Genomic DNA, 20,615 nt, shown 5'->3' with positions numbered 1-20,615 from the left:
CCACCCAATATTTTTTTTTAGCAGATTGAAAAGCAAAAATTATAATCTAGTAGTCTCCTATATTATTTTGCTGTGTATTTTAAGTAAATTCTGTTGTGTCCCTTTGGCTGTGGCCAATGCATACAGACCCCATAGTCATGGCATTTTCCTCCCTGGTGACTGTTTCTACTCAGACACACCTTTGCTTTGCTGGTTGTACTACAATGCTGATCTGCTGTGATATTTAATCTCATTTATGTTACTTAGACATTTGCTATAACCTGTGATACCGAAGTGTATTTATTTCTTCTGATCTCTCCGGGGAATATGTATAATCCATTGTTATTCCTATGCTAGATATTTGCTGTAATAGCTGAAAACCTCTGTGTGTGACCGGTGTTCCCACAGATGTCATCTTTAATGAAGCCAGAAGAATTTCTCATTTAGAATTAATTAGAGCTACATTTGGAGCAGAAATCCCAGGGAGCATTAGATGTGTAACTCCATACTGACATCAGGACTTCCTTGTGTTAATTTTTCCCCCAATGATGTGAAGATTAACTCCTTAGTGGGACATTGCCTCTTTTAGCCAATCCATCAGAGAGGAAGGTTATTTGAAGGGGTCAGAGGAAGACACACAAGAACTTACACGGGAGGGGAGAGCTGCATGCCATTAGCAGGTCCTTCCACCTGGCTCCAGAGCACATCCTAGTGAAGCTCTGGGAAGTGCCTATGAGCAGAGCAAATGGTACTGAGGGACAAGTTAGAGAGAAAAAAGGTGTCCAAAACCTGCAAAGTAGCATTTTTGATAGATATCTGCAATAGGTTTTAGCCCCACTTGCAATGATTACAAGTTCTCTGCAGAGAACTGGCAAAATTGTTTTGAAGTACTGATATTCCCTTGAATGGTTTCATGTTCTGGAGGCATCAGAGGTAGAGCTGAACATTTCTCCAGAGTTGGACCTTTGGTAGGTCAAGTTACCAGTCTAGCTGGCATCTCTGGTGGCTCGCGTGAATGGGGGTGCAGGCTGTTTCACTGAACAGTCGTGCTCCCAGTGAGCACACACTGCACTCACCAGCTCCCTACAACCATCACCTCTCCATAAGCATCAGCTCTCCACAACCACCAGCTCTCCACCACCACCACATGGAGACACATCTCCAGCACAGGTCCAGGAGATGCAGAAGAGGTTGCACCTCAGGCAGGTCAGTGAGAGGAGGAGGTGAAACGCCTGGCAGGGTACGGCTCCAGGGGGTGATGGTTGGAGATGACCACCATGTAGAGAGGTGGGAAGAGCTTCCATCCAACAGAAGCTCTTGGTCCCATCTCAGGCTGGCCATCGGCCCCTGCTGCCACCTGGGATAAATCACTACCTCTGCCGGATGTCAGTGCTGACTCCCTTTCGTACTAGTGAAGGACTTGCTTTAAGGATCTGTTTTTAAAGGAGAACAATTCAGTTTTGCAGAGGTAAATCCTGTCATTTTTTTAAAATGTCAATATTCTTTACAATGGTTTTGTCTCCATCTCAGTATAGATTTAGCTTTTCTGCCTTTTTTTGCATGCTGGATTTAGTTTTTTGTTTGTTTGTTTTGTTGGTAAGGTTTTTTTTACATCGATATTAAAAAAGAAAAAGTCTTTAAGACCAAAATCACTGTTTTCACTTGTTCTCTCCTTGTCATGAACAGCAGCTACCAACTTTCCTGCTCAGCTAAACTCACCCCGGCTTTGGGTTCTGCAGGTTCTTGGGAGCAGTATGGAAAAATATATGTTGAGGGAAAAAATAAAAGATGAAGCTTTTTTTTTCTCCTTTGTAAGACATAGTTATATGCTGAGACAAAATATCAGAAAAGCAGATGAATGAGCATCAGGGGACTCCAACTCACTGATGCAATGAAATCAGAGGTTCTTGCTGGGACCCTGGGCTTGCTGAGGAGTAGAGTTCAGCAAGTGCATGGCTCTTTTTGGCTTTGAGGCAACTTTGGTCAGGCCAGCATCTGCCTGACTTTCAAGGTAGCAATTAAACACTTCTAAATACTTCATTGTTCTTAGGAGGGCAGAAAAATTGCTGGTATGCTCTCACTTCTGCCAGCCTCCACTGGAAAGGGGCTGAAAAGCACAGGAATGTTTAATTTAGATAGGAAGCACGTAAGTGGTGGTTAGGTAAAGGCACACAGGATAATGAAAAATACAGAAAGACATGCAGAAATATTTGAAATACAAGTTTCTGGCTGCATTATAACAAAAAAAGGCGCACACATTAAAATCACAAGGAAGCACCTTTGAAAGTTACATTTTATTTTTATGCAACACAAATACTTTGACAAACTCACCGATCTGGCTATGTCTCAGTTTCACTTTGATGTGTGTAAGTGTGTGGATTTCTAATCTTCCAACATCAGTTTTCATTTCCTTACCTCGGCCAAAAACTTGCGGTATGAAAAATCTTAATGCAGCAAACTTTACTGAAAAAAATCAAATTCTAAAGCAGAGAATCATTTATTTATGAGCCTGTTTGGGGTGTAACAACACCTAATATTACAGCTGCTCCCCTCTGTTTCTGGCCATAATGGACCTTGTCTTGTGGTGGGCACCACTGTGAGCAGCGAGCACTGTGCGTCAGGGAGCTGCGGTTCCTGCTGCAGAAAGCACTTGGTGTTTCCCTGTCTTGGGAGACGGACCCAAATATCCCCTTTTCAGCTGAACTGAACTGTGTCCTGAAAGCCCTGCAGCTGAAGTCACCTGCTTAGGGAAAGCTCTGGGTCTTTACTGAGAACAAAGTTCCCATTTCCAGGCTTTCCTCTGCAGCCCTGCAGGCTGAAAAAAATGAGGATACCCTAATTATTTCTTGGACTTTGAGAAAAAAGTGAGATTCAAAAGCCCCCCCCCCCCAGGATGACCCAATGTTGTCTTAGTGGCAGCTCATTGTGTCCCAGTGCTGTTATGGCCCAATGCCCACATGCAAAGGACACAAACCCCCGGGCCATGTCCACAGCCCGCTGCATGGAGAAGGGGAACACCCGGTCCATATGCTGCCTGAGGAGCCCCCTGGGGCCACTCACCCAAAACACAGCCTCTGCACCCCACGCTCTCCCTGGGTCCCCCAGCACTGCAGGGAGGCACTTTACCCTAAAGGGTGTGAATTTAGGCTCTGAAACTCAGCACCACATGCATAACTGAGCTGCTCGAAGGAGCAAGATGCTGCTCTCACCCGGTCACCCTGCAGGCAGAAACTCACAGAGGGTACAGTGCCGTACCGAGGCATGCAGAGCAAAGCCATGACCATCCTGCCTTGCTGCAGTCTGGGAGGAGCAGTTAAATATTTGCTGGGCTGAACTGGGCTTGCTGGTTTGACCAATTGCACAGCAACAAGGAGGTTTGTACCTCTAGGAGTCTTTGGCTGAGTAAAGCCTGGAAATAATCAGAACCCAGATACTCCAGAACTCTTGGCCCCGTGAATAAATCCAGTGTTTCCGCCTGCCATTGTTACTGGTGAAGGAAGACACACACACACCACCACCACCACCACCCCCCAATTATTTTGCCTTTATTGACAATAAACTGCAAGGCAAAGGATGCATTTGGTAGCACTTGCAGGGCCAAGGGAGATAAGTCAGGGGAAATTGTGATTGGGGATGTGTGTGGGTACATGTGTGCCCGCACTTAGAAATGGTTTTGTTTCCATAAATTTGATCGTCCTCTGAAAAAAATGCATATCCCGTTTCAGAGGAGCTAATTAAATGTAGGCTTGTCTAATAAAGCAAATGCTGAAAAGGCTGTGTGTATTATCTGCCAGAAGAGCTCTATATAGGTTCTTTCTGAGCTTCTGCAACATTTATAAGTATGTGAGAGCACGGCAGATTTGCATGGACTTTGACCAAGGGAAGCAAAGACGCATATCTGAAGCTACAAATTGGACTATGAGATAAGAACTCTCCTGAAATCTATATGCAATTAAAAGCCCAATCTTCCTTCCTATAGTGACAAGGTTATTGCTTTTATATAGCTGAACAGAGATGAATGAGTCTACGGATTAATAGCACTAAGATTTATGACACTGTGCTTGCCCCAAATATTATGGGAGAATAGCTCTCTGGGTGAGATATTCCAGCTGAATAAATTTGATAGGATTTTTCTTTTCCTTTTTTTTTTTCAGCTTGGTATTATTTGGGAGAGTTGTGCTGCATTCAGAGATTGTTAGTGCTGTGGTTTGAATATCTACTAATTGTCCCACGTATATTCGTGCTTTAGAAAAGTATTACCAATAACTGGAGCCCCACAAAGAAGACAAATGTCATTGAGAAAAACAAAACACAAAATATATTATTTTGAAGCGCACGAGACTCCAACAGCATTCAACTCTTGGCAAGGGCCTGACCAATGATTTCAGTGTAGCTGTGCTGCTTTGCCCCCGTGGGAAGGGGGTCATGCCTATGCCCCAGGGATGTCCTAAATGGTATGGCTCCGTTACAGTATCTGCAAGTTGGAAGCTGCTTGTGCAGCCATCAGCTGGGATAGTGTTTTTAAAACCAACCCTTCAATTTGTCATGGCAGTACAAATGTCCCTTTTTCAGAGAGAAACCCTGATTTACATGGTTTCTCTTTCATTAAATTGGCTAGTTCTTTATCTTGCTGGCTCAGATGTTGGTTTACTGTTCCCAGAGACTCCAGAGAGGATGAAACCAAAGAAGTCACTTCTGGTAGGAGAAATGAGGTGTCAGCAATTGGTGAAGACCATGGAAAACTCTCCACGCTGTGCTGAACTGAAGACAAGGCTGAAAAATTAGGAGGAAGAAAATAAAAACCTGTGGGAATTTAAGGGGAGCAGTTTGGGTATGGGAGGAATGGGGTTACATGCCCGGGTGGGGGACGCAGGTCAGGACAGAGGGGTGAGGAATGGGCTGCTTACACTGGAGGAAAGTTAAAACCATGCCCAGTAAAAAGCACGGGTACTGGACAGGCCCTGCTCCTCCAAATCATGCCACGATGCTAGGGTTGCATCTTCCATCATTTAACAAAACTTCAGGGCTTTGGTTGGGTTTTTTTTTAGCTTTTCAGGAGAAACCTCTGGGTGTTAAGCAGCACAGACAGGCATGTGTGCTCCACCCCATGGACTGAGCCTGCTCCACCACCCACTAGCAAGCAGCAGGCTGGCAGTGCACAGCCACAGCATGCCGGTGGGCAGGATTTGACCCGAAGAGCAGGTGCAAAGGCTTGAGAAGGAGGGAACGCAGTGTCAGGCTCTGAGAAGTGCTGGCAGCATGAGGGCAGGATGCCTGTGGTTCGCATGGGCCATCTGCCTGCAGCAGCCTTCCCACGGCTTTTGCTGCTAACCAAAGTCGCGCTGTCTCGTGGCGTTGCAGCATCACATCTTCACAGGGTGAGGGAAGTGAATTTTGGAGGCGGCTCTTGTTCCATTGCTGTTGTCCTCTGGGAGAAGCTGAATTTGTTGCCTTAATGCAGTCACAAAGAAATCTTTACACGAAGGAAATATCAGGACACCTGTCTGCCTATTTAACCTTCGCTGTGAGCGAAAGTCCCCGTTTGCACTTCTGACTTTCTTTTCTACTGCGTGCTTTCTGCTGGCTTTCTTTTATTTTGCTTTGTTTTGCATTCCCCTGGCTGCAGTGAACTGCCTGCTTGGGGACCATCCCTGCTGCTCTCCGCTTGTTTGGCATCATGCAGCACGACAGTGGGCACAGGACTCATGCCAAGTACCCAGCAATGATGTGGCCCAATTTGGTGTCATCAAGAAAAGGATAGTACTCTAAAAAGTGGTACACAAGCAGTTGCTTTATCTGGGGAAGGAGTCCATAAACAACAGGGAGAAATAAATTACTAAATATCTTTTCTGGACAAGACACACTGATGGAGCCGATATTGTTGGAGTTGCTTCTCTTCTCTTCTCTTTTCTCTTCTCTCTCCTTTCTCTCCTCTCTTCTCTTCTCTCCAGCCAGAGCCCATCACCTGTGATAATCCAGGGTGAAGCTTCATGGCTTTTCCATGCCCACTGTGCATCCTCTGCCATGTGGCTCGCTGCAGCTTGCAGCACGCAGAGAACAACTTTCCATGGAACATGCTCAAAATGTCCAGTCTGAAATAAACCTGCTTTGTCCGTATCTGTATTTATGTATTTGTCACTGTATGAGTGTCACCTTTCTCTTAGCACAAGGCTGTCAGCTATTTTTGGAGTTTCCCAAACTTAGGGGAAGTTTTTCCCCCACCTTTCTGGCATCATCTGGACTTGGTGTTGAGTGCATGAAGTTCACTGCAATGGTTCGAAAGCACCTCAGGCATGAAAACTGCTAGTAAAACAAATGTAAGAGTGATTCTTGCACCTGTCGGCAGGTGAATACGTGCAGGAGCAGCAAGAGCAGCCAGACCTGGGGCTGGCAGGGTTTGGTCAGCAGCCGGTGGAATGGGTGCGATTTAGATCTTAGTAGCGGGCAGGGCGCCTGCCTTGGCACTGAGCTTGTCACGTAGTCAAGGCAAAACAGTTTCTGCTTTCTGTCCTTTTCCTACCTGTTCGCTCTTTGGGGCAGAAAGTTATTTCCCCGCTGGTTTTGGACTGTGCCAGCACCAGAGCCCAGCCCAGGGCTGCTGTATGGGCAGGGGTTTCCTCTCACCCCTCTCCCAGGAGCAAATGCTCGTTGCTACCTCCACCTGTAATTTTTTACAGGTAAAAAGCTCATTTCTTTTTCCCAGTTACCAATACTAGTCCTCTGAAAGGGGTGAAAACACCCCTCCTTTATTTCATTTGTTAAAAGCAGTGTTTGTTATGATCGACACTCACCAAAAAGAACAAGAGCTGTAAAAATTAAGCACGAAGTAACACATCTGGCAATTGCACTGTAAGCAATGAGTAACACAAGCCAGGTACAGTTCTTAAACTTGAATGATTAAAATGGAAAAAATCCTTTTCAAGGTACGCAGCCACAGAGCTACGCCATAGGGGTGGGTATAAGCACACAGATGAATGTGCGCATACCAGGGGACGTGGCGATTTGCAAAATACGGGGAGGGGTTTTGCATGTTTGTGAACAGTTATCTGGAAGGCACTTTTGCTGTTCAGTGAAATTAATTTAATTCACCCTGTTCTGCTCAGCCCTGGTTGGCCTTTCTGCTCCCTAGCATTAAAACCCACATGCAAATGTTAAAAATACGGAATGGTAGAAGTCTGAACCAGCAGTGGAGTGGGTTGGAGAAGAGAAACTGAGAAGTGTCAGTTTTTCCTGTTGTATTTTCCAAAATTTCATACTTTTAAGGGATCAAGATCATAAATGCACTGCCACAAATGTACAAAATACAGAGAAAATTAGGAAAATTAACTTAATTTACACAGATGAGCTTTACCAGTGGAGGCAGGCTTATGTGGGGTCATGTTTACAGTGAAAAAAAAAAATTAAAAAATCATCCTTTGGGTTGGAGTTTCCACCACTTCAAGAAGGAAAGGAGGAAGGAGAGAACAACTGTGGCTTGTTACTCTGCCTGAGTGGATTCAAGCCAGGTTTCTCCTAGAGCAGAAAACAAGACCTTTTTGATCATCCTTGGGAGCACTGGCAAAGAGAGACACAACAAGAAGGAAAGCTGCTTTCTCCCCTCCCCGACTGTTTTCTGGACTGCTTAAAGAATAAAAAAGCCACACACAAGTGCCAGGCTGTGGCCGGTGTGGAGAGCTGGCCCCAGCCTGTGGGATGCAAAGCCCAGGGAGACCTGCTGGGGGTCCAAAAGCTGATGGAACCATCTGATACTGTGTTATTGCTCATGTGCATGATGAAGGGAGATCAGCAATCACTCCTTTTCAGACCCCGCAACATTTCTCCTCCTTGGTGCGATCCCCAGCGGCTGGCCAGGGAGGACCCAACACTCCTGTGCTGTCTGGGAGAGCCCCAGTATTGGGGTCTTCCCAAAAAGAGGGGTCCCCAGAGCCCAGGAGCAGCCCTGGGGAGGCTGCAGACCGGCTGCTGCCCATTTCTGGTCTTGTGGCACCATCCAGTGGCTGCTGGCAGAGGACTGTCACTTCCCTGTCACCACCATGGGTCTGTCCCCTTGCAGCCCAGCTCCCCGGGGCCCTGGGGACCGAGGTGGTCTCCCGAGCATCAGTGGTGGCTCAGCCAGGTCCTCCAGGGAGGAGGTCTCCAGGTCACTGCTGTCACCTGCAAACTGGAGACGAGCACAGAGAGGGTGAAGGGGAGCAGCAGGGCTGGACCCACAACCCACATTTGCACTCTGTGCTCCCCTGCTACAAATCAACAGGGATTTCTTCCCCAGCAGGCTGATGCAAAAATTAGAGCAAAGGGGGCCCAAACATGGTTGCATCAGGACACCACACAGGAGACCCTTCCTCTCTTTCCATGGCTTGCAAGTTGTCCCATAAACCTCATGCTTAAATTTTTTTTTTTTTACTTTGCCAGATGGCCTAGAATTTCATTGTCATTGCAATAACAAAAAAAAAAAAATCTTACTATTTGTACCAGGTCTTCCTTAGGTAAAAACTTTTAAAATTTTTTTTCTAAAAAAAGCAATTTGATTCTGACACTGCCACCGCTTTAATTACATCAGCTCTCCCCCATAAATTGAGGTTATATTTAAGTCCCGTTTTAGTAATTTAATAATTTTGCCATTGCATCAGTCCAATTATCTCTGGATTTGTTCCAGAGACCTTTTCTCAATTTGATTCTCTGGTGCTTACTGTTTTGCTCCCAATTGCACGAATACTGATGGGTTTTTTCCCCAAAGAGGATGAATGGACAAACATTAGGGGAAGGACAGATATCTGCAACTGGATGAAGGGGCCAAGTCTCTGTTGCTGTAAGTTTGACCTCCCTGCGCACAGACTGTGTCCTGAGGCAGTGCTGATGGGTAGGAGCTGAGAAGAGGGTATGACATGCTGGTTTTTTAAATGGAAATCATGTCAGAAAATATCCCTGTGGCTATTTGCACAAGATGCCTGGAGTTTCTTGGTGGGCTGGCTGGTTTTGGGTGATGCCAAGCTCACAGCTGGGAAGAGTTTCACCCTGCCAGGTGGGCTCTGTGCCACCACATCCAGGCATCTCTCCAAGAACCTCACTATCGTGGATGTGGCTGTCCCTGTGCAGGGCAGAGCAGGTTAAACAGGGAGCCCCAAGGCACAGTGATGGCACAGCTGGGTAAGAAGGGAGGGGACCGCCAGCCACCCCAGTGTGAGTTGGTTTCTAAATAGCTTAAACTCACTAGCACTGTCTGGACCCATTCCAACAGAGCTGTTTCAGGAAGCAAATGTTTTGTGCATAAGATAAACCATGGGGGTTTCTGTCCCCCTGCCCCGAGCAAGCACTGGGTGGGTAACGCTCCAGTGCATGCAAGGATGCTGGACCAAACCTCCACCTGCACACACAGCCCGGGCTAGCCATGTGTGACACAGCACCAACAGCTCTTTTTTGGACTGGGACACACCACAGCCACGTGCAAGGAGTACCTGTTGCTGTCTGCAGTTAATGCATAGGTGAGAGGAGCCTCCCACTATCCCCCAACTCTCTGAGGGGCCATGGGGCAGTCCCCACATCATCCCGAGACATGGTTCACATCGGGTTTTACAGCATATAGCCAACAGTCAAAACAAGCTTTACTCCTTGTGTTTGACAGCCCTTTGGGTCCTGTGGGGTTCCCTGCATCCTCTAGACAGTCTGGTTTCCCCCCATGCAAAGAGCGAGCTGCAGGATTTATTGCACCCTAGGAAAATACCCTGGCAGGGTTGGGCACACAAGTTGCCGATGGATAAAGCCACCAGTGCCCCAGTGCCTGGCTGGATGTGGGGGATGGTAGGGTAGGACTTGTCCCACTTCAGCGCCAGGAAGAAGGTGACACAGAGGCGCTGATGGTGCTAACCAGGACTGTCCCCACCACCTTGCTGACCCACAGCGGTTGCTACAAGAACAGGCGGTACCTGAACCAGCCGTTTCCTCCAGCAAGTCCTGGTCTGACCTTTCGGAGTCAGTCTCATCTCCCGGCACCGTTGCGGGGAGCACTGGCTCTTGCTTAGGGCTGAGTCTCACAGGGGACAGGGTGGGCTGCTTCCCCCCCAGCATCACTTCTGAGCTGGTGCACAGAGAAACAGGTCAGGCATAGGGTTTGCTGTGGCCTGCCCCTTCCCCACTCCCGAAGCAGATGCAAGGAAACCCTGTGATGCTCTGAGCCATGATCCAGCCCTGAGCAGGGCAGCCCATGGAGAAGCCCTGACATGGACAGATCCATCACACCCACCAACTGCAAACACCTTGCTGCGAGCATCTCCAACAAATACTCACACCCATACCTTGCCTGTGTTTGGTATTGCTTTGCTTGAGTTTAAAACCTAGATCTGGCTTTCTCTTGCTCCTGGAGCAAACAAGTAACTCCTTTTCCTCACCTGCTCTTGGTCACAGGTGAGCTCCTCTTCCTCTCTGCTGCCATCTCATACCCTCTCTGCCTTGTTTCTTCTCTTCATGGTCTGCACAGTTTCTCCAAGCTTTTATTTTACATCTTTACTACTTTTGCTCCAAAACCCCAAAAGAACTCCTTCATCCCCTTGCAAAGGTTCTGGGAGGGGAAGAGGGAGCCAAACACCAGCGGGAAATGCCCCATATTTGTCTCCAGCACCACACGGCGGGCACAAGCCCTCGGGTCTGACTTTGCTGAGTTGTTTGAGTTAGCCCATACGGACAGGGAGACCCCAGGAAACTCCTTTTCCAAACAAACCCCTCTGGGTGCCACAATATCCACCACTCGGCAATTTCCAAAGGTGCTGGTGTTTGGGCAGCACTCAGTACACCTGGGGCCACGTTGTGGCTGAGGGTCTTGGGCACTGCCCACCTGCCTGGAGACCGAAAAGAGGTGATGGGACTCACCTCTGCCATGGGACAAGTCCTCAGTGGGGGCTGCCAGCTTTGGAGGTCCGCAGGGTGCCCCAGAGAGTCCTCGGGGAGCTGTGGGTGGAGCACGCTCTGCTCCAAGGAGCGGGCTGGGGGATCGCCAAGGCTTCAGCCTCTGCTGCAGCTGGTATCGCCATGGGCTGTGACCCACAAAGGGACCTGGGGGTCTTCCGGCTTTGAGCTGGAAGGCAATATTGAGAGCAAGGAGAATCACCACCCACCTCCTGGTAGTCCCATGGGCTGCCCTTGGGGGTGCCACACAGCCCATCTGACATGGGATTATGTAGAAAAAAGGGGAAAAGGGGATTTGCAAGCACTGCCAAACTTGTATTTCACTCTGCTGGGGCTTTTGGGGACAGCTGATTTTTTTTCCTGAATATGTCAGGCCAACCCGTGTGAGGTCAATATGCAGAGAGCAATTGCAGATTCGTGCAACACCCTAAATGCCCTTTCCTGCCCTTCTCTGTCTTGTTGCCCCACTGGGAGAGGGGACAGCATCCCGTAGCCACAAGCAGGTGGCCACAGGTCCCCACGGTTGGTATCTAGAGAGGACAGGGGGTCACTTCACCTGGGATGACGGAGAGCTGTCGAGGCAAAGCACTGCTGAGCTTCTTGCATCGCTTGACTTTCCCCATCAGTGCTCGGACCAACTCGTCCCTCAGGTGGAGGAGACCAGGAAATTTCTCAGTCTTCTGTTGCTGCTGAAGCCTGACCAGAGCCTCGAGGCTTTTGTAGGTCCGAGTGGAGATTCCCTTCACAACCTAAAGTAGAGGGCAGCTGAGGAGCCTGATATTGTCCTCCCGCAGCACCAGCTGGTGAAACAAGCCATCGACAGCATTACCCATATCTCAAGAGCATCCTGCAAGCTCCAAGCCCTGTCCAAACCCCAAGGAAGCTGACACCAGTCCTGACACCCATCGTTTCCCCAGCACAACGTATCCCACGCAAACAGCCCACATTTGCAAAGCCCTCATCTGCTTTGGTAAATGACTGCTGAAGAGTAAATCTCAGCTGTTTGGGGCAATTTCTAGGCTACAGGGTAAGCGCAGCATTTTCTCTTGGGAGGTATTTACAGCTCGAGGAGGTTTTGTGACCATGAATATCCTGGGCTTGTAGCAATGTAATATTATGAGAAGGGAAGGGTGAAGGGGGGTGTACACCTGTGGGTCCAGCTTTGGGCACCTCTACTGCTTTTGACACCACCTCAGTGTTCCCGAATAACATGCCAGGGAAAGGGGGGACATGCCAGGGCTCCAGCCTATGTGAACTGAACCCAGGAGTGCTCCTTAAAAGCACCTCCAGGAAACAATCACATGAGAAGTCGTTCAGTCATTGCTTTCTCTTTGTGCTTTCTGGACCCAAAATGGAAATGCTGCCTTGCTCGGAAACGCCCGCTGCCTGCCTGCTCACTGCCCTTGCACCAGCTCTGCAAGGTGCTAGGTGGTGGTGTTGCATTGCCGGGAGCTCGGGAAGACTTGGAGGATGTACTGTTTAACATGCTTGTCATGAAAAAGACTTGGACAGTGAAAGTCCCCTTGAAATCCCCGTGACAGGGGCTGCTGTGCCCTCAAACACCCTCCTTCCCTAGAAGAGAGGGAGCCCTGGGTAATTTAGCATATGAAAGGCTGCTTGTGAGAAAGATTTGCTGGAGAGATACTAACAACCCTCAGAGATGGGAGCATGGCAGTTTATTCCCTGTGCTGTGTGATTCTGCCTCCACCTTCGCATTTACCTCAGTGTGATTGCTCCAGATGGGGATTTTTTTTTTTTTTAACTGCCTGTTAGTGTTTTGGTTGCTCCCTCCCAAAAAAGAATCAGTTCAGAGCAGTCTTTTTGTCCCTGCACAGGCTCAGCACTGGCATTGCAAATCCTGGCACTGAAAGGACAGACTTACCCTCTTGACCCCCATGCTCTCCAGCTTTTCCTCCAGCACTTCCTCCAGGATGGGGCGAAACTGCTTCAGGAGGTTTGGGTTTCCCCGCAGGGCTTCCAGCAGCCTCTGCTTCCCACCCAAGGCAGCCTCCTCCCTGTCTGGAGTAAAGGTGTGTGCTGGTACCAGTGCAGCGATGCATGGGCTGTGCCCTGGGGAGGGGGCTGGCGGGACCCTTCTCCTCTTTGAGGACATAGGTCCCACCAGTCCCAGAGCAAGCAACTGGTTGCTCTCAGCAGACTACATCCCTCTATGAAGGGGCAACTTCCTCTAATTTGATTAACTCCTGCCCAGAACTACACCAGAATCCCACCCACAGACCAGCAGCTGCCTGGGACAGCTTTCCTGGGTGAAGGGTTGGCAGCAGGGCTGGTCATGGTGCTGTCACGCTCTGCACAGCCGAGAGGGGCCAGCGAGCTCTGCCCCTCTGCCCCCAGCCTACCACCTCATCAACTGCCAGCTTTGCCCAGCACCCCCTCGTCCTCACCACACAACACCCCAAGCCAAATGCCAGCTTCATCCTGGTGCTCTTGGGATAGAGATGCTCCCAACACCGGTACCTACCTGCTGACTCTTCATCGGCCACCACTTTGGTCACCTCCCGGGTCACTGCAGGGAAGAAAGGAGCCTGTGAGGGTCAAAGAGGAGATGAGGCCCCAGTGCAAAAGCAAGTGCTGATCACCACCTGGTTTCCCTATATGGAAAGTATGGAAGTGGACACACCAGTCCCTTTGGGGATCCAAGGCTGGCCCAGCTCTGGCACCAGCCCTTGGAGAACATCCCCAAGGGAAACGCCAGGGCGCTTGCCCACCAAGGCCACTAGGTGGAGGATGTCAGTCGGAAAACATCTGCTGCCCCTCAGGGCTGGGGTCAACAATGTATCCCTTGGGTATTTGCTAATAGCCATCCCTGTTTTATGGCCTTTTTTGTTTTCTGAACAGCAGCACCTGGCTGGGTCTGCAGCTGTGCTGCAGGCATTAGGGAGCTGAGAACCCCCCACTTTCTTTCCCTGGCACTTGATTATAGAAAACCCAGACTGTAAAAAAGAAACCACAGCATGCCTCAGCTCCCTATTTTTATGCAAATAACCACTGGCATCATTTTGGAGGAGGCAAGTTCATCCATTTGCTGATTGAAATCTCATTCCTTTGGGGTATGGCTATAATGCAAAACCCACCCAAGAGACAAGTTAGTTTTGTGCCAGCTACCAGAGCTGTTGCAGCAGATAGGAAGGGACTGTAAGGTGTCCACTCCACGGCTTCATGTGAGAGGACATATAGCCAGCTCCCTGGAGAGGACTCCATGGCACACTTTTGTAGAGGGACACAGAGAAGACATTGTGGTCTGAAGGGCTTTTAGCTATGAAAAATTTATCTAGACCCAAATTGATTCACTTTAAAAATGCAATCACTACCTTCAGGTTTGCTTGTAGAGAGCAGCTTGATCTGTAAAGAAATAGACTGGGCATCATTCAAAGATCATTTCTTTGTCTATAATTTTGGGTAAATTTTCCTCTCTCTGCAGAGTGTTATTATTAAATGCATTCAAAAAAGGAGCAGAAAATAGCAAGAGCCTAAAGTGGGCACATACACTCCGCAAGAGCTATTTCCCTTATGCAGACCATACCTGTAAGGGGTCAGCTTAGGGGCTTTCCTTTCCATAACATGATCACTAGCACATCAGATGACATCCTGTTATACCCCACATGCTATTCATGGATCTAGGCAACAAGTAAAAGATGCTCCAAATTGTAATGCAAAGTGTTGCTCTGGTGATCTACACCCCAGTGGGCATGGTTTGTGCCAACAATATTCATGTAATGTTTCTTGTTTAATGAGTGCAAAAAAAGTGCCGAATGTAGCAAAGCATTACAGAATGGGCTTGAAATTAGGCTTAGTCTTAACTCAGCAAAAATTTTAAGGCTGCTTAGAGTTAAACATCTGCTTAAACCCTCTTGATGAACCGAGGCCTCTTTTCATTTTTATTTCACTTGCCGCCTTCTCCTGGGAGTTTGTGACCTTGGGCTGCTCCCCAAGACGGGTGCTGAGGGCATCCATCTGCTGAGGGGCACGGTCCATAACTGCCCTCTGGTCCTGGGATGGGGTGGTACGGACTGTCTTGTTCTCTTTCTTCAACTGAAAGGGGCAAAAAAGGAACAAGATGACTTGAACATGGTAAAAATGGGTTTGGAGCCACCTCTTCCCTTCACCAGCAAGGGCAGCTCTCTGGATTTTTAATCATTGACACACCCTCCAAAGGGCAGATCTGGCCTTGCAGAAGATGTATGGCCAGCATCAAAGTATGCTAGCGGCAAGCTCACGTCTTCTCATCGGCTGTGGTAGGACACAGCTTTGGTCACTGCATTTCCTTTATTCTTTCCCCTTGATAATATAATAGCTATACTCTGTTGCCCTGGGCTTTGAAGTCCAGCCACAGCTCATTTAAAGTGTAGCCCTGCTCTTTCCACCTACCACTTGCTGGACAGAGCAGTCATCCCTGGTTCTTCTGAAGAGACCTAACATCTCGGGGCTTTGAACCGTAAAGGAAACAAGGCCTTTTCTGAGCGAGGTGCCTGGGAGCTGCCAAGGACATCTGGCACCTACCTGGACCTCCTGTGCCCGGTTCTCCCTCCACAGGTCCTTCAGCGCCTGCCTCTGCTCTGCCCTCTGCCATATCAAACACACAGGCATTGCCCTCCTCAGTTTGCAGGTTGGGGGCTTCTTGTGGGCATGGGCACCTGATTGCATCTGTGCTCAGAGAAATTCAGCTTCCCTTTGGGTCCCAAAGGACAGATGGCACCGTAACGGCAGTGCCATTCCCAACTCACTCCATGCTCAGAGGTACCATGCATGGTAAAGCCTTCTTCAGATGTTTTTAGATGTTGAGAAGGAGGCTGATGCACGGGTAAATAACTTTTGTTTATTTAAGTGTTTTTCCATATGGTGACCTTATGCAGTGCTCCCGTGAAGATGGGTTTCCCCTGCAGCGAGCAGGGCTGACCTGGGACTGTGACATGCCCTCTGCACCCTCCAGGTCCCACTTCTGGACTCAGACTGTCAGTGCTCTACACCAGCAGGAGCCCATTGCTACCTGAACCTGAGCTGAGATCAGACATCCACAAAGCAGATGCACACAGAGGTGCATGGATGTGGGTCCATCTCCATCCAAATGCACCTCTTGGGATGCACAGCAGGAGTAAGGACATGGGTACCGCACTGCTCACCTGCACTGCCATCCTCTCCCGCTCACCCCACAGCTCTGCCCGGCTTGGTGCCTGCCACTGTGCCTCCTTGGTGTCATCGTCCCGCAGGGTGCCCAGGTTGGACACCACCGCCTTTCTGGCCTGAAGCTCCTGCAGTATCTGGAGTGGGGAGAGGAAGGAGCTGTGTGTCCCACAGGAGGCTCCACTTTCCTCCTGGGGAGCCCAACCTTGGCCAGCCACTTCTTCCAACCCCAAAATGTTTGCATGCCCCAGGAGCAAAGAAATGAGGCCTCTTTGGGCTGTGAACCTGTGACGCCACCTGGACCAGGTGAAGCAGCAGGCTTGGATGTCCCCTCGCCTGCTTTGAGGAGCATGCTGGGTGCTTGCTCACCCCCTCCATGGCAATGCTCCTGCTGGACACATCCTTGAACGCTGCAAGGAAGAGCTGCCTCAGGCCATCTATCTCTTCATGCAGCTTCGTCCTCTCCTCCTCTTTCCACCTTTCCAAATCTCTCCTACCCTCCTCTTCTCGCTGGCGAGCTCTCTCCATTTCCTAAAGGGAGTGGAAAAATCGGGGCAGGAGATGTCTTGGCTGCAGAGCAGAAGAACCAAGGCTTCTGCCCTGGCACCAGTGGGATGAGCACCAACGCTCTCATTATACCCATCGCTGCTCAGAGCCTGCCTGCACACCATGGGGAGGTCATGGCAGCACTCCCTCCTGGGCAGGCGCACTTACACAGTCCTTATTTCCACATGACATTTCCCATGGGAATTTCTGGGGGCAAAGTTTCCAAAGAAATAAACACAAGACCCACCATAAAATATTTTTCAGTGCCTTTTTCACCTGTGCTTTAAAAACACCCTGTGTTTCATCACTTCTCCTCCCCCATTTTTTCCAAACGGGCAGCAGTGCCCTCCTCCTGTACCTGCTCCCTGTGCAGCTTCTCCACTTCCCTCTCCGCTTCCAGCTGCTGCTGCGTCTCCTGCAGTTTCGCCTTCAGCTCCTCCACCTCTGCCTCCATTTGCTCCACCTGCTTCATCTTCTGCCTCTCTGGAAAGCTCAGGGAAACAGAGGCACTGTGAGCAAGGGAGCGATCTGCCAGCTCCTACTGGGATTTTAATTTGGGTGGGGTGGAGAATCCTACTAAAGCATCGAGCAAAAACTCTGTAGAGTTTCAGGGTGGAGAAGCAGGTAGCTGAGCTGCAGGAAAAACCATGACAAAGGTGGCCATGTGGCCCCTGATTATTTTTTTTTATTATTTTATTTTTTATTTTTGTAAACTTGGAGAGATTAGTGGCTTGTGGAGCAGAGTGGCTTTGCACCGGGCTTGCTCTCTCCAGCAGCCAAAGTGCCCTGCTTGGACATTTCAGGCTGCACCGGGCAAGGTGCCTCTGGAGCAAAGCTCAAACTGTTGCATTGCATCAGCCCCGGGCTGGGGTTTCCACCCGCTGGGAAACAACAAAAGCAGCTTTTTTATCTGCCAGGTTCAAGTGCCCAGTGTAGGTGAAGCTGTAACAGAGGCTCCACAGCTCTGACACAGCATGTTACACCTGCAGCTTTCAAAGCATTTTGCAAAGGAGCATCAATTCCTTGCCAAAAAAGGGGCATGGAAAAGGTGAACCCCTCTCCCACTCTAGCAAAACACCCTCCCAAACTCCCCAGGTAGGTCCGTCCCCAAGGTCCCATGGAAACTTTGGATGGAGAAGATCCTTAGGGAAACTGAGGCCCAGAGATGAGCTGTAAATGCACATGCAGTCTTGTATTCGACTGCATGTCCTACCAGTGCTTGAGGGAAAGGTAGCAAGCAGAAAGCATTCAGTCAATATTCACAGAAATGCAGAAGAAGAAAGAAGTTACAAGAAGTTGGTTTTAACCTCCTATGGTCATTCTGGTTTCCAGCATCTACATCCAATGGGAGAAAAACCTGTCTAGGAAAGCAAAGGAAGAACCTGTCCCAGTTCTCACCCGCCTCAGTGGCCTCCGCGTGCCGGCGCTGCACGTGGGCTTGCAAGAAGGTGTCCTTCATGAAGGCTTTATCGCAGAGATGGCACTGGAGAGGGGGGAAAAGTCAGCAGAGGGACTGGGATCTCCAGAAAGGGGTACTCCCCATGTCCCCTGCAAGGCCGACAAAGTTTTGCTGCTTCAGAGCAAAAGGGGAGACCTCAAGAGATGTAGCTGTTTTGTCGGAGGTATGTAGATGGAGGGTATTAGGAGTTTCTTCTGTCTGAAGCCAAAGAAAAACCCCTTTAGAGGTAAGGAGAAGGCAGAAGCCAAGACTGTGCAGGGATGCCACTTGGGGAAAAAAAAATGCTGCTTTCCCCAACAAAGCAGTGCAGTAAGGTGGCCAAAGCATCAGTGAGGTCCTGGTCTGGCTGTGGAGGAAAGGAGAGCTGCGCTTGCAGTGATGACTGGGCTGTATGAACCCAAATCATCTGTTTTGGGTGGCTTTCACTCTCCAGGAGTATGCCAGAGGGTTGATTTGGGAATGGGGAAGAAGTAGGGAAAAAGGCACAGCCAGCAGGGTTCCTTTGAAAGGGTGGGAAAAGCTTGGGGGGGGGGGGGGGAGCAAAATCACCACCAAATCCAGGAGCATCCAGAAATCTTTTACTGGTCTGGAGGATGCTTAAAGTCTCCCTGGCATGAGATATCCCCCTGGACACAGGGATCTCATGAGATCTCCTCTGACAGCCCTCTACAGCACCCTCTCCCACATTCCATGCAGCTCTGACTACCTGCAGTTGGCACCTCCCAAAAAAAGGGAGCTTCCCTCTGGGCTGGCAGAGAGTTTGCCATATCCATGAAGGTGACAAACCAGTGCCAGGGAAAGCAGCAGGGCTGGCCAGCGTATTTTCTGGGGCCAAGGTATAACCACAACGGGCTACAAAGGCAGGATGCAGCAAAGAGCATCCTGCACAGAGACGCGCTTTACACCCCTTACACCTTTCCACCACGCACCTTGCAGTAGGTGTTGGGGCCAGCTTGCAGGAGGAGCTGCTGCATGGCAATCAGCTTCTTCCACCTCCTGCCTTCCTCCTTTGCCCCCCGGAGCTGGGCTGCCTGTTCTGCAGCCTGCTGCTGAGTGCAAGCCAGCTTGGCACGGGCAACTTGCAGGCACTGGGCATGCATGGCCAGGCTGGTCCCCAGGCACTCCTGGCAGTGCAGCAGGTACTCGATGCTCAGCTGGGCCATCCTAAGCACCTTCAGCAGGATGGGGTCTGCCGGCTGCCTGCAGTGGGGGCACCGCTCCCCATCCAGGTTGCAGAAGGTGACACCGGCAATGTGCTCCTGGAGCACAGCCACGTCCACCTCCTGGGCCACCCGGTCCACATCGATGGTACTTAAGCGACGCCAGTCCACGCTGACCCGGCGGGGCTGAAAGTGGAAGGGGGGGACATCCACTGGGATGGTGAGTCCTGGGGATGCCCCTGGCACCCCCGCAGCCCCAGGCATGGGCTGGTGCAGTGTGTGGTAAAAGTCTGCAGAAAAGTGCTGGAAGGCAAAAGGAATGTGTTAGGGCTGACCCTGCAGCCATCCTCCGACTCCACTGCAGCCCCCACCAGCCTGCACACACTGCAGGCATCAGGGAGTGGGTCAGAGCTTCTTATGTGGAAGCAAACAAAAAACCCCCTTCCTTTTCCCTCCCCAGAAGTGCTATCTACTGCTTTGCCAAATCCTGCAAAAAAAATTCTGCCAGTTTGTTCACCATCTGCTCTTGGTAAGGGAGATTTCTAAAAGTATCGCATTAGAACTCTTTACAATAACTCATTCTGAATGAACTTACAAATCCCTCCTGAGTGTACCTGTTTTAGGGAAACAGAATTAGCCTGTTTTGAAAACAGTACACAGTAAACACTGGACACACTTTAATACCACAACAGTCTGCTGCCTTCCGTGGTGCCCTGCTCTGACCTAAACCTAGATCACTTCCGGAAGCGGTGTTTGCTCATTTTCCTAACTCTGTCCTAAACAGTAATTAAACAAATATAGTTAAAATGCAGAGTTTTAAATCTGTGAAAGACCTATATTTTTCTTAGTCTCTAGCTAGGGATTTGCTGCTGCCCCACATTACAATTTTCCTTTTGCTACACCCACCTGCCACTTCTAAGATACTTCACTTTTTAAAAATGCTCTTTGCTGAAAGGCCACTTACCATAGTTTTGGATGCAGATGCGACTCCCCGCACAGGCTGAGCACCCCAGGACACGGAGCAGAGCAGCCAGAGCGGTGTTGGTGTGTTGCTGGGTGTGCTGTGTACAGTGGTAACAGGAGTCCCAGCCAGCCCACTGCCTTGCACACACCTGTGCCTCCTGCACTGCCTGCAGCTGCTTCTGTGCTTACCACACGAGGCCAAACAGGGTCTGGAAACCCAGGGAGACACTGATTAACTGCATGCATGGTGCAAGAAAGCCAAGCTTTCCTAGGCTCTCCTCTGCTAACTCAGAGGAAGAGGGGGCAATGCCTGTTTGCAGCAGAAAGAGTGCCAAGATCAGCTTTTTTGCCCTAATTTCCATCCCCAAAATGTTGTTTGCAAGTGGGAGGCTCCAAGGCTCCCACTTGCATTTCTCCAAGGCTCAGTCCCACCAAGCACACCGGGTGATGGTGGCATGAGCAGGGCA

General features: G+C 49.7%; 1 protein-coding gene across 1 annotated transcript; it reads right to left on the bottom strand.

The window, feature by feature from the left end:
- Positions 1-8,449: 8,449 nt before the first annotated feature.
- Positions 8,450-20,364, bottom strand: DZIP1L (DAZ interacting zinc finger protein 1 like). Its single transcript, XM_030029249.2, has 13 exons — positions 20,150-20,364; positions 18,955-19,488; positions 17,965-18,049; positions 16,925-17,049; positions 16,390-16,551; positions 16,020-16,157; positions 14,211-14,241; positions 13,361-13,405; positions 12,761-12,897; positions 11,435-11,627; positions 10,843-11,047; positions 9,903-10,054; positions 8,450-9,067 (listed from the first exon to the last, which is right to left on the bottom strand). Exons 1-11 carry the CDS (start codon positions 20,150-20,152, stop codon positions 10,863-10,865), a joined length of 1,638 nt encoding a protein of 545 aa, XP_029885109.1. The 5' UTR covers positions 20,153-20,364; the 3' UTR covers positions 8,450-9,067; positions 9,903-10,054; positions 10,843-10,862.
- Positions 20,365-20,615: the final 251 nt, after the last annotated feature.

This window comes from Aquila chrysaetos, chromosome 10, assembly GCF_900496995.4.
Source record: "Aquila chrysaetos chrysaetos chromosome 10, bAquChr1.4, whole genome shotgun sequence".
NCBI classification, from domain to species: Eukaryota; Metazoa; Chordata; class Aves; order Accipitriformes; family Accipitridae; genus Aquila; species Aquila chrysaetos.
The sequence above is the reverse complement of the archived record's forward strand: the minus strand, read 5'-3'. Positions and strand labels throughout refer to the sequence as shown.

Coding starts and splice junctions, on each gene's coding strand:
- DZIP1L (XM_030029249.2), bottom strand. Junction 17,050..17,964: donor CGCGGAGGCCACTGAGGCGG/GTGAGAACTGGG, acceptor TGAGCTTTCCAG/AGAGGCAGAAGATGAAGCAG. Junction 11,048..11,434: donor ACAGCTCTCCGTCATCCCAG/GTGAAGTGACCC, acceptor ATTGCCTTCCAG/CTCAAAGCCGGAAGACCCCC.